This window comes from Hyalella azteca, unplaced genomic scaffold, assembly GCF_000764305.2.
Source record: "Hyalella azteca isolate HAZT.00-mixed unplaced genomic scaffold, Hazt_2.0.2 contig10397, whole genome shotgun sequence".
In the NCBI taxonomy this organism is placed as follows: domain Eukaryota; kingdom Metazoa; phylum Arthropoda; class Malacostraca; order Amphipoda; family Hyalellidae; genus Hyalella; species Hyalella azteca.
In genome coordinates this window covers 82,534-96,596 of record NW_025940439.1, presented here as the reverse complement: position 1 = coordinate 96,596, position 14,063 = coordinate 82,534, and the positions used below count along the sequence as shown (strand labels likewise).

General features: G+C 39.4%; 1 protein-coding gene across 1 annotated transcript; it reads right to left on the bottom strand.

Annotated features, from left to right (window-relative positions):
* Positions 1-4,840: 4,840 nt before the first annotated feature.
* Positions 4,841-11,008, bottom strand: LOC108665945 (glucoside xylosyltransferase 2; the record flags this gene model as incomplete). The annotated part of the gene is given in 3 exon segments (XM_018152751.2): positions 4,841-5,053; positions 10,109-10,220; positions 10,765-11,008. Coding segments are annotated over 3 exon segments (506 nt in total), but the record flags the coding sequence as incomplete, so codon positions are not given.
* Positions 11,009-14,063: the final 3,055 nt, after the last annotated feature.

Here is a 14,063-nt window from a genome sequence, read left to right as displayed (position 1 = left end):
TATTGTAGCAGTGCGTTGCGAGTTCGAGACCTCAAAATGCTGTGAATGTTCTGCGATGTTAAGAATCGGCGACAGGCCTGCGGCCTAATAAACGCTGAAACCGCTATTATTATTATTATTATTATAAAATACGTTCATTACATTGTAATGCTCCTGCTCAATAAAATCTATATAAAAAGTCTTCATGCTAGTGGGAGGGTTCAAACAAGTTCTTTTTCATGAAGTGACGAGAATATTTTTTCGCTGCATCTCTAAGGAAAACAGTTTTCTTATTGAAGTTTCCTGAATGATTTTATGTGTCGTTGGCGTCAGCCATGACGGAATAATTCTTCAAATCATCCCGAAAATTTTGCCGTAAATGTCATGGTATGGTTTGTTCAATTACATCTTGTCACCAGTGTTGCTGGCAGTAAGATTTTATCTACGCATAAAATAGATCTATAAAGTATTCAAACGATTGAGGTGTCGTACATAATATTCGAGTTCATTTGTTAATTTGATTGTATTTTTACCCAGTATATATTTTGTACATTGTTAAAAAAGATGCAAAGGTAGGGCCCTGTACACACACACACAACACACACAAATAACACAAAAGAAAACAGTCGGTGAAGCTACAAGAATTTAATACAAGAATTGAAATAATGGATTCAAATTCAGAAAAAATTACCGGTGATACGGAAGTAATTGTATAATTTGACTCAGGTTGTCGATTATTTATCAGTCTCATGTAAATGACAGCGACAATACCGGAAAAATTCTTCCAGCCGCATCAAATAACCCAAGACGACTTCGAATGTTGCTCGTTTTACAACACTTCTCTTTAACTTCACTTCTTGTTGTTTGTCTGCAACCAATCTTATAATCAATATTGAACACACTTCTAATTGTCTAATCGATCTAAAATTTTACACACTTGCGTAAATTCGGAGACAGTGCTTGAATCAATTGACAGAATAAATAATTTTAAAATTGGAAAAAATTATCTATATGAAAAAATTTTAAAATATTTTTATATAAAATAAAAAATAAATACAGTATACATTAGTAACATCGGAGACACTGGCCTCCTTAGTTGTGTTGTCATTAAAAAGTAATTTTTAAACGTATATTATTATTGTTCATTTCGGAACACGAAAGGGAATGACTGAATGTTCGACTATCCTGACCTGTTGTCAGCACTTAGGCAGTGAGCTTTGATGTTTATAAGCAAAGCTCTACTTGTAATAACAAAATTCTATCAATTTTCTTGACAACAGCAAATCAGTAAGTAGCACCAAATAAATTTAATGTTCTGTTAATAGTGTAAAATTCAACGAGAGTTATTAGATTTGCTACATTTCAGTTCATCAGTTTCAAATCATTAATGATGAATTCTCATCATGGTAAACATTTTCAGTGTTTTAGTGCGGACGTACAAAAAATCAGTTTTTCAGAGTCACTTAGTAAATGGTAACAATATCTGACTGGAGGTTGACCACGTATGCGAGTTTTCATGAGTAACTCGATTTATAGCGACCATTTTACATGACCATAACCTGGCACATGCGATCTTCCTGAGAATTTCTATCAGGTTTTTCCGTATGGCTACTAATAGGAAACGAGTTGGAGCTAACATTGTAAATGATCATAGTAAAATATATTTCTAAAATTGAGATTCGCGTCCGTCGTACATTCTGATATGAATTTGAACCAAAAATTGTTTGGATGCTATTTTATAAAAAAATTATTTTCTTGTATTCGACAAGATTGAAGATTTGCTGCATGTAAACTGTAACTTAGGGGAGCAAGTTAGCTCCTCCGCATTTCTCATTAAATAATTAATTTAAACCAATTGACTTCTACCAAACGAATCTATCATGTAAATTTAAACCAGACTTTGATTTTGGCGGAAAAACAGGCATATACACTTGCTTCCTCATAACATTTCTTAAGAATTTATCCGTCGTAATTTTTTAGCGCCTGGCGCAGTCGGTTTCTCGTACAACAATATCCCGGTTACTCGTACCAACGAATTATATAGGCAGTCGAAAATATTAAAACAGGATGACATGTACAAGTTTCAGCTTTTAAAGTTCATGAATAGGGCACTTTTTCATGACTAACGTCTGTCTGAATCTGTTTTCGTTCCTCTCGTTCCTAGCCATAACCATAATACCTGAGGCGGCACTGAAATTTACCACCAGTTCGCTTGGAAATAGAAAAACACGTACAGGTTTTTAATTGTGAAAATATTTTAACAAGTTACTGGACGATTTAAAAAAAGATTATTCCAAATTTTTTTTAACAAAATTCCATGATTTTATACCTACCCAGCATTACTTTGATGTTAGTTATTATTAATTTGATGTTAGTTCTTATATTATTATTAAACTTAACATGTGATAAGTTTCCTTTTTTAGTGACTTACTGTCTGAAGTTTTTTTGGGTAGCTAGTATACATTAATTGTTTTCTTTGGAGATCTAGCCCATGCAGGAATACTAATTTTGGCGCCGTATCAACGCCTGTTTGATATCAGACAATTTTACAGTATGGTTGCAACGATAGACCGGCCACTAGAAAAGTACACAGAGACTGCGAACGCGCGCTCCTCTCTCGACCACTGCATGGTCGCAACTGAACTGAGTGGACGAAAAACTTCATAGCCCGCGCACCATATTGCGCATGGCGCCACCTTCCTAGGACTAATGGCCGCTACGTGGCGTGCGATTCAAATAAGTAAGTTCCCGCGCCGCACCCTGTATAAGATACCTCGAACGTCTGGGAAGATGGGAACAGCAGTGAGACGCATGATAAATAACTCTTTTACATGGCTGTTTGATGATCGGTTTGAAACCCATGAAACAGTTTGTTCACTGAGATTTTAAAATAGTATGCTCACTCTTGTCTTACCTTGAAATAAACTAATTCATCTTCGCTTCAATATTTTGCAGCAGGTGATGGATTTTCCATGTGCCACGAATGCATCTAAAATAGTCTTTGATTTGAGAATAATTTTACTACTCATCTTCTCTCTCATGCCTCTTGAGTCTTGGCTATTTTACCTTCGATTTACCATTTGCCGACCGTTGAATTGAAATATTACTTCCGCTATGTCACAAAATCCGATACAAAATGAATGGAAACCAAGTCTCTAACTAAAAATGAATATATTTAAATAGAAACTAGTATATGGGTATCAATTATATATTTCGGCAGCGCAGCACAGCTGCAAGGCGCACACGACAGGCAGATGTAGGATCTTATGTCGAGCTGCCTGATCGAGTCGTTGAAGATCCGGTAGTCCAGGATCACCAAACCGGCAAACACGTCCGTCGTCGTAAGGTGATCTGGCTGACAGGCAGCTTACTACACGTACAGAACCAGTTGGTCTGTTACTATAAAAACTCAGTAAGTTTGAAATTACATATACAACTCTGTGACTGGACGTTCCCAACGTCAAAGATGGCCACCGCAAAAAAGGGCCAGACGTCGGGCACGAACTCAATATCTAGCAGTTCTCTTAAAACTATTGGTGTAACAAGAACACAGTTTTTCCAGTCAACACTGAGATTCAAACACTTTTATTTGACACGAGCAAGAGCACTTTAAAACCAGAAACTTATCAGTTATAGTCTGGAACAAAATGACAAAACAGGTGGCTCGTGCATTTAGTCCATTAAGGAAGAGGGCACACTGCGGAAACACGAGCTGAAACCAACGACTAGTCAGTAGCTGCCACAATATTGGCCCAAGCAAATAACGGTTGCTGATCGGCTGGCAGGACACAACTGCCTTAGCGACAAACTCAACCGCCCTCGTCACTTCTCTCTGAAGCCGAGAAGGTCGGAAGTCTATGTGATGTGACCGGCTTTACTGGAAATTCATTAACACCAATATGTACAATATGTCACCCATATAAAGAAATTGAAATAAGCAATGATAAAAACGTATAAAAACATCGTGAACAATTTTTAATCGTTCACAAAGAGAGTTCTGTGTAATGTCGGAATACAGTGGATAAAGGCCGGCCTTTGTGGGCGACTTGAAGAAATTGGAATGGCTTCAGATTTTAGATGCAGGGCAATGATGTTCGATTGAGTTTGTTTTTTCTCATAATGTTTTAGAGAATAGATCAGGGGCACATTTTTGCAACTTTTACCATTACTTAAAATGAAATCAGACGACCTCGACTCCATGCTTAAAATACAAGAATTTATGGCCAACACATCGTGAATTCAAATAAATTTCTTCAATGATGTTATACAATCCGACTCTTACATCTTGCTTTAACATCAAGTGAACGTTGATTAATTTTCGTACTTTTTCACAAAATCCACAAGTTGATATAAAAGTTTATTGACACTGTAACTGCAGAAATGATGTTCCTCTTTACTGCCTCTGATTCGCCGGATCACGTCTTCGCGAGTGACTAAAGTGTTGGTCAAATTACGAAGTAATGTTGCTACGGGGTCGGTGATGACGTGCTGTTCCCATGCGAGGAATATTTCCTGTGACGAACAAACATAATTTGATCGTTAATCTCCGGTGACATACTTTATATCAATTTCTGGACACGATATCAACAGAAATATATATACAAAATACTTTGTGTAATTATTTGCAAGTGTTCAGTTTCGCCAAACTTCTACAAGCTTGACGATATCAGAGTCCCGATACTTGCAAGTCATTCATAGCTAATACACAGAGCTGGGCAGCGCTACTTGGAAATGTAGCGGCGCTACCGCTACCGCTACATGCTCTAAATGTAGCGGGCGCTACCGCTACCGCTATTCATCAAAGTTTTTGAAATGCTCCATCAAGTGTTCAGGAGGTCTCATGAATACGTGATCTGTATCAAAGTAAATAGCGGAGTCGAACTCAGGCAGAGCCCAATGCAGCAACAACCTCGCCGCCGCGCACTTCTCGTAGAAGTCGATCAAATTCCAGCTGTTCGGATAGAAGACTGACCGGTAACTCAGAGCGAGACGTTCTCGCATCTGATCTGGCCAAGGAGCCACGTATGCCTCAATAGTAGGGAGTATGGTGTCGTCGTTGCCGAAGATGATGAATCTGTTCCGAGAAATGAGATTTTTTGCTGATGCAGACTTGAATTAATGTGAGCGAAGTAGAGGTTTATATTGAAGGTTTACCATACGCTGTTGCAATCACATCGTCCTCAAAAAAAGTATCGTTATTTTATGATATATTATATCTCCAAAAAATGTAGGTACTACTTAATAATGATATACAGTATACGTATGTATAATGTCAGTAATTAGTAATGTTGTTGTTGCGGGAGAGAGGGCAACACATATAGGCTACCCCAAAGGGATAGTTTCCTTAGTATTTGTCCGGGACGTAGCAGTCCCAGGCCTCGATGGATCGCCTTCAATGATTATCGCTCATCCGCCCTCATTTGGGCCAGCTGATGCACGATGCTGTTGCTTGCTTCTCGCCGCTGGTAGTGTTGCATGGGAGGCCGATCTGGTATTGTGCCCAGGAACACGTCCAGTTGTCTCTTGAAAGTCTCCAGGGTGAACTCCCCTTCTTTTAGATCCCTTGGTAGGACGTTAAACAACCTCGGCCCGGCCACGGAAAGGGATCCTTCCCGCAGGGATCGAAATCTGACCGTCGATCTGTTACGTAGAGGGGGAATCCTGCACAGTCTTCCCCTTCTTTCGTCATGGCGTGTCTCAATCTTAAAATATAATAATATATAATATAATAGCGGTTTCAACCACTGGGCCACCCTGCCCAAACAACCTCGCCGTTTGGTTGGGTTGGTTAAAGGTCTCGCTTTCGAAGTTATGTGACATTCCGGTTATCAATTTCCATGTGTATAGAATGATATACTTCTCCCGTCTCCTCTGCAGTGAGTACAGACCCAGTCGCTGTAACCTCTCCCAGTAGTTAAACTCATCCATCCCTCTGATCCTGGAAGTGAAGGTTCGTTGAACTCCTTCCAGTTGCCGTATTGCGCCTAGTGTGAACGGAGTCCAGAGCTGGCAGCAGTATTTAAGAATAGGTATTACAAGGGCTCTGAAGAGTGAGATCATCGGTTCCGCTTCTTTCGTTCTGAACGTCCGCAATATCCACCCCATTTGTCGCCTACCTCTTGCGGTTATTGCCGCTATGTGATCACCAAAATTGACCTGATTGTTCATCATCACTCCTAGATCGCGAACGAGTCGCTTCTCTTCGATTTCCGAGTTGTCAGGTGCCAGGTAACGGTGCTCCATTCCAGCTATTCCGATTTCTCTGTACCTCAGCACCTCAAACTTGGTCCCGTTGAACTGCATGTTGTTCACAAGGGCCCAGTCATATATTGCATGGAGGTCATCTTGCAACCTCTCACAGTCCGTCGTGTCCGTGATGGTTATTAGTATCCTGGTGTCATCCGCGAATGACGATGCTGTGGCGTGGTTTACTGCTTCATCTATGTCGACGATGTGGATGAGGAAGAGGATTGGACCGAGTACCGTTCCCTGCAAAACTCCACTCTTCACCCTAGCCTCGCTCGATCTCCAGCCTCCAACAACTACAGCTTGTAGTCTTTCTGTTAGGAAGCTGTGGATCCATGCCAGCAATTGACCTCCGACCCCCAGTAGTCTTAATTTTCTGAAGAGCACTATATAGTCAACTTTGTCAAATGCTTTCGCGAAGTCCAAATACACCACGTTCACCCCGGCCCCCTCCTCCAGCATGGCCAGGATTTGGTGGTGATGCTCCAGTAACCGAGACAATCAAGAGCGATTTGGTCTAAAACCTTGTTGCCTTCTGTTGATAAGGTCAGCCTCCTCCATGTACTGCACAAACCTTCTGGCAACAACCTCCTCATATACCTTGATTACGTGTGATGTTAATGTAACCGGCCTGTAGTTTAGGGGTTTATCTCTCGCACCTCCTTTGTAGATTGGGGTTATTAGCCTCAATTTTAAGTAACTTGGAACGTTTCCTTCTCTCAATGATTTTTCCAGAGTAAAGACAGAGGGACCTTCAGTGCACTGGCACATTTTTTCAGCAATACAGCAGGGACCCCATCTGGCCCGGGAGCCGAATAAGGCGATAATTCTTGGATACTCCTCTCTAGATCCGGTGCTTTGAACTCAATGTTCATCAGCGTCCAACCTCCTGGTAAGTCTTGAATGACTCCAATTTCGTTCTCCTGTCTTGAATATCGGGGTTTGCTGAATACTTCTTCAAACTGCGCCACTAGAAGTTCGCACATGCCCTAATCGTCTCCAATAAGGACATCATTATTTTTCAACGGCCCCTCAGAAGCTCTGATTTTGGCCTTTGACTGGCATATTTTTAGAATATTTGGGATTCTCCCGAATGGCAGCAACCGCTCGCGCCTCCGCAACTTGTGCAGCCTCGTGCGAGTCTTGCAACTGTCGTTCAGTGTCCTCCATTTTCTTCTTTAGATGTTCCAGCCTCCGCCTCTCCATATTCCTGGAGGCAGCCGTTATCTGGTTATTCAAGCTCGCTCGTTTTCTCATGAGGATCCGTCTGTCCCTTGTGCCGTTTGGGGGTCGTTCTTCTCTTTGAGCCGATTATTCGCAAGTGAACAATTATATTCAATATCTCCAATTTGAACGGCAATAATTGAGCATGGCAATATCCCCAAATCGTACCTCGAAACCTAACCGACAACAGGCACTGGATAATATCTAAATAGGACGAGGAGCCAGTCACAACTAGACGGGTAGGCAGCTGTTGCATCCACAGTAAGACAGGAACTTAATTATACTGAAAGTGATAGAACCAAGGCAATTAGAATCTATATCAAGAGACAATAGAAAGTATGAGCAATATGCGCAGATTTTAAGGTATCTCAATGATAATTGGCGCTAATACACACCTTCTAAAATATTGCCGTAGGCGGTATTCAGAAGTGGCTTAATGGCCTATTAGTGACGTTAAAGGTAATAAGTTAGGTCGGCCCAACCTCAAGAAGATAGAAGTTAGTAAAAGCCGGTAGACGCACTTAGAATATATAATGTTAATACAGTGAACCGAATATTCACACCGTGGCAGGTGAAATAACTAAGTGGTTCGCGTAGCTGATAAGAGCCTTGCGGCCTGAGTTGAAGCAAATCAATAAATGCGTCGAAAAGCTATTAAGTGTTGGGCCGGACCAAGAGGTGAATTTAACATGCATTAAGTATTAAATAAGGGCCCTTCACATGCGCATTTCAATAGTGTTAGCAGAAAAGCTATATCATTAAGACGAGGACGTCACCATAGTATTCAATGCCACCAACTTCTTCTCTAGTCTCTCCTTTTGTTCCTCTAACTTCAACTTCCCTAACCTATATACTTGATCTCTCTAGTCGCTACAACATCAATATGGAAAAAATTTCTTATAGTCGTCTCCAATAAGGACATCATTATTTTTCAATGGCATACTGAAGCTCTGGTTTTGGCCTTTGACTGGCATATTTGTAGAAGTATTTGGGATTCTCCCGAATGGCAGCAACCGCTCGCGCCTCCGCAACTTGTTCAGCCTCGTGCGAGTCTTGCAACTGTCGTTCAGTGTCCTCCATTTTCTCCTTTAGATGTTCCAGCCTCCGCCACTCCATATTCCTGGAGGCAGCCGTTATCTGGTTATTCAAGCTCGCTCGTTTTCTCATGAGGATCCGTCTGTCCCTTGTGCCGTTTGGGGGTCGTTCTTCTCGGCGTGTGCATGGTGCGTGCATACCTGCGGTAATATTTCGCACAGATTGTTGTACATTGATCCGGCATTTAACTCCAGGAACTCTGATCTCCATTTGACGTCGAGGAGTTCGTTTTCAATGGCCTCCCAGTCTGTTCTTCGATGATAAAAATTTAGCCCATCCTGGCCCTCTCCAGATGTAGGTCTGGGCTGGTTTCTAATCCCAATTGTTGTTTCGTCCACTACTAGACGATGGTCTGAAAGTGAGTTCTCCTCAACCCGAATATCAGCTACCAATTCTTCATTGCTGGTGAAGAATAGATCCAGGATATTGTGTTCTCTTGTTGGTACCAGCACCTGTTGACTTAGCAAGTGCTCCCTAGCGAATCGAAGTAGTTGTGTTGCCTGGGTTCCGTCCTGATCTCTAGCTGCGCCTTCCTACACTGTCCACGTGTGGCCATCGTATGAGTGGTAGGTTAAAATCTCCCGCAACCATAATGTTTGGGAAGGTTCACCCAAGTTGGCCACTTCTGTTTCAATTCTCTCAAGAGTTTCGTTTAATTTTTAGGGCGGGCAGTCAGGCGGTTAGTATACGATAGCTATGCACAGTTGGAGATGGGAGATGTTGAGTATAACATGTTCCACATATCCATTGAAGCCTAAATACAGGGAACTGTTTTTGCCGCGATGGAGTTTTTGAGGTAGACTATAACGACTCCTTTTTTCCTCCCTTCTTTTCGGTCTGATCGGTAAAGTTGAAAGCCTTTCATTTCGATTTCTTCATTTTGGATATCCTCTCTTAGGTGTGATTCGGTTAAGGCAAGCATGATTATTCCTTCTGTCTCAGCAATTTCTTTATGTACGTCACCAGTGTTCTCGCCGAGAGGAAGTCACAGTTTATCGGAGATTGACTAGGTCAATCTAAGCAATTCAAAGTGTGGGAATCTAGAGGAAGAGTGCAGTGCTTGCCAAGATTACGCCGGGACTCTTACCCAATGTTGCCAAGAAGTTGCAGCTTCCTTCTACACTGTTCACCGAGTGGGAAGACAGATGTTCAAATAAACGACAAGTCCATGCGACGTACAGCCCCGGAAGCGGTACTGTCTCCGAGACTGGTCCTCTAACTCCGCTTACCTGCAGCCGCACCCATCCGTTGCCGACGAAAGAAGTAACCAAAATACAATAACTTGGTTATAAGTAAATGGTTGACAGCAGCATCGGAGGTAGATCCAAGGTATTTCTTTGCCAGGCAACCGACAATTACTGCGTCCTGCCACGCCCATCCAAGCAGGCGCCTCAATGGAGAGTGAGCCAACCAAGGCTCATGTTCAATTTCAGCTTCATTTAATGCGCCGGAATGAAAGAAGAAGAGCGAGAACGACAGTCAGAAAGTCGGGCCGCTACAGTGGTGCACGGTGTACGCCAATACGCGTCTGATTCAGAAGATAATGAGCTGTAATTCCAATTACCTGATCGGGGAATGACTCAGCCTCATCGCTGATTTGATGAGAACTTTTGTTTGGCGAAGTTGAGTCTCAAATTTGGTCATCGCTGTCTCTTTTTCTGGGATGCGGTTACCGTCTGTGAAAATTTCAGAATCAGTTAATTTTAAATTAGAAAACAGCGAGCTAACAATCATTTTTCTCATATGAAATATGTACTTACGATGTTTGAAAAAGAAACCTGATAAATAAGGATTAATAAAGAATTAATATAAAATTATATTTTATTCAAACATTTGCGTGTAACAACATCTGATATTATTCTATTTTACCGTAAATTGTTTTCAAGTCATATATGATAAAAAATTCAAGTGTTCTAATGAATATCTTCAACCTAATCGAATGAAAATAAGTTATTATTTTGTTTTGCTGCTCAAAAACTTTATAAACCCGGTTTTTTCTGCAAGAAAAATTCCTTTTCGTTAGGGTAACATAAGGAAAATTAACGCATCATTATACGAATGTCGTCAAAAGTTTCCATGCGAATAACAGAAAGAACAAGATAACAAGTTAGACAGTGGCGATTATTTCGCAACTGTCAAAAAAGACTGTCTAATGTCAAATGACTTAGTATGTTTGTACGTATTGCTCGGCTGAGCAAAGTAACCAACATGTTATCTTACCGTTACAGATCATGAGGACGAGGGGAGGCGATCGCTCATTGTCCATATATGTACTATTGATGGACACACCAGCGTATGTTTCATCAGCTTCGTGGTTGATAAATAACACATATGTGAACATCCAATATAAAATAGTCAGTATAATAGCAGCTATCACAACAGATCGTTTTTTACTTTGCATTTGTAACGTGATATTTTCAGGTTAGCAAAAATTTTTAGTAAATTTAAGTCTCCACATTGGAAATTAAAAATACTCTTGCACCTTTATCATTTTTCTTCTAAAAGAAACATACGAGCCTCTTTTTGATTTTATTAACCTTATAAGATTAACTTTATCTGTGCTTGTAGGTAAATATAGATATAAAACAGATCAATTGTTTTATATATTCAGTTTCGTCCATACTTCGTTTGCTCCATACATGACCCATGCAGTGTCAGTAATTCGGCCATTCATATTATGTTGCTTTTTTATGCATCAAAAGACGTCCTCAATTTAGGTGAGTGTATTTATACTGCATTTAATTTATCCATTCTTAGGGCTATAGCTTTCTCCAGTTATTATTTTCATTTACGGTAATTTTAAATTATGATGCTTAAACTGAACAAGTCAGACGGCGAGGCTTAATTTCTATTTATAATTTATCATAAACATGGAGGATCAATTCCATTAACGTCCAAAACATCAGATGTGAACCGTTGTTTCTAATTAGGGCACGAAATTAAGTTGAAAAAATTGCTGATCCAATCATATATCTTGCAAAGGATGATTATACGTACTCATAATTCAAGAACGTACGAAAATTGGGCGAAGTTTTTCGGTCTTTTCGAGTATTGGTAAAAGATTTTCGAGCAAATCATTTACCAATTATATGATTTTGCAGTACACCTAAGTGTTCACCCGGGTACAAAAGAAATTTCAAATTAAAAAGCTGGAAATATTCATTTGGCAGTTGATAGTGGGAACGGTCATGAAGCATATTTAAAGAAATCGACCGTATTTTAAAACAACAATATAAACAGAAGCTTACTCATTAATAAGACGGCCAATTTTTACTCAATGTCATTATGGATTTCATTTTTGCCTTTTGGATTTCTGTTTTTTTTTATATATAAATAAACCCGTACCTTCTCAAGTGTATATGTCGGTTACTTTTAAGCTTAATTCTTCATAATACTCCTCTTCAAATCCTGAAGTATTAAGGTGGATCTAATCAATCTTTTATCAAATTTTCGATCAATCTTTCATCAGATTATAAATCAAATCCTGATGTATTATGGTAGTCGATGAAACAAAATCTATAAAAAAAAGTCTTCATGCCTGTGGGAGCCATCAAAATAGTTATTTTTATGGAGTGACGAGAATATTTTTTCACTGCATCTCTATAAGGAAAGTAGTTTTCTTATTGAAGTTTCCTGAATGATTCATCTGTGTCGTAGGCGTGAGCCAAGATGGAAAAATCATTCAAATCATCCCGAAAATTTTGCCATAAATGTCATGGTAAGATTTGTTCGATTACATCTTGTCACCAGTTATACTGACAGTAAGATTTCATTTGCGCTTTAAATAGATCTATAATGTATTCAAACGATTGAGGTGTCATGCGCAATATACGAGTTCATTTGTTAATTTGATTTTACTATTACCAAGTATATATTTTATACATGGTTAAAAAATATGCGAGGGAAGGTCCCAGTGTGCATACCATGACATCAAGATTAACACAAAAGAAAACAGTCAGTGACGGTACAAGAGTTTAATACATGAATTAAAATAATTTATTCGAATTCAGAAAATAATTACCGGTAACATGGAAGTTTTTGTATAAGTTGACGCAGGTTGTCGATTATCAGTCGCGTGTAAATGACAAGACAAATATCGGAAAAATCCTTTCAACCGCATCAAATAAGCGAAGACGACTTAGGAGACAAAGGAGAAGCCGCATGACTGTATGTTCGACTCTCCAGACGCACTTTACTGCGAGCTTTGAAGTTTATGCCCAAAGCTCTTCGTGTAATAATCAAATTCTCTCAAATTTCTTGATAATTGCATGTAAACTGCAGGGGAGCAAGTCAACTCCTCCGCTTTTCTCATTAAATAATATATTTAAACCAATTGACTTCTACCAAACGAATCTATCATGTAAATTATATACCAGACTTTGATTTTAGCGGAAAAACCGGCATATACACGAGCTTCCTCATATCATTTCTTCACAATTTACCCTTCGTAATTTTTTAGCCCCTTAAACCGATTGCGTCAGCTTACTCAGAGTAGAATTGAAATAGTGAAAATGGCGACGTAGGGATTGGATGACGGCATTAATTATTTCTCTGGATTTAACTATATTATCATGTGGAACTAATAATATTATCATTCTATATCTGAGGCTAATCGAAGTTATTGCATGCTAAGTTCGTGCTCCAGAGCTAATATGAGAATTAAATTTTTCTTTCACGGCAGCGCTTCCGCTGATACAAGAAAAGTGTCTCTTTCATCAAAAATATCAATAATGACAACACAATTATCGCTATTCTTTCTTTAACAATACAATCTTTTCAAACGTAGCTTTCGATTAAAAAACAGACAACTAACTAAATCTTACGACACACAATAATGAATATATTCAGAGGTTGACCTACGGAGCACACAACAGCTTCCTTAATGACCCAGCGTTCCTGTGGAAGTTTCAGGCCGCTCCTCGAGGTCTTATTCAGAGACGCGAAATCAGCGAAAAAAGTCCGTCCCAATGGTTTCCGCTATATAAATAAAAAAATAAGCATTTCTGAGTTCGTTTCGTAGCGGTGAACAAGGCGCTGCTACTGCAGCAAAACGAATGTGTATGCGTACCTAACGATATATGAGAATGTGTGCGCGTAGTAGACCAGCAATCTGAAAACCGGTGAGACAGCAACAAGCCAACTAATAACTAACATTGTCTTCTCTTTGAATCTGTTTGTTTTTTAACTCTACTAGAAAATATTAATTTTAAGCTAATAATATTTTTATCTCCTTCAGTTTGTGAGCCACAGCGCGCAGAGATATTTCATTATTTTTGTAACACAAATATCTGTCAACTCCAGAAGCCCATTTTCAAATGATACCAAATTTTTTAATAATATAAATCAAGTAGTTGTGGTGGTAAAATGGAAAGACTCTAGCTCCAAACCAGTAAAAACGTAATAAAAAATAGCTATTGCTATTTTTTATTAATATATTAATAAAAATTAATATATTGCTATATTTATTATAAGCCTATTGGACTTTGTATTGTGCATATATTACTATTTTATAAAATTTT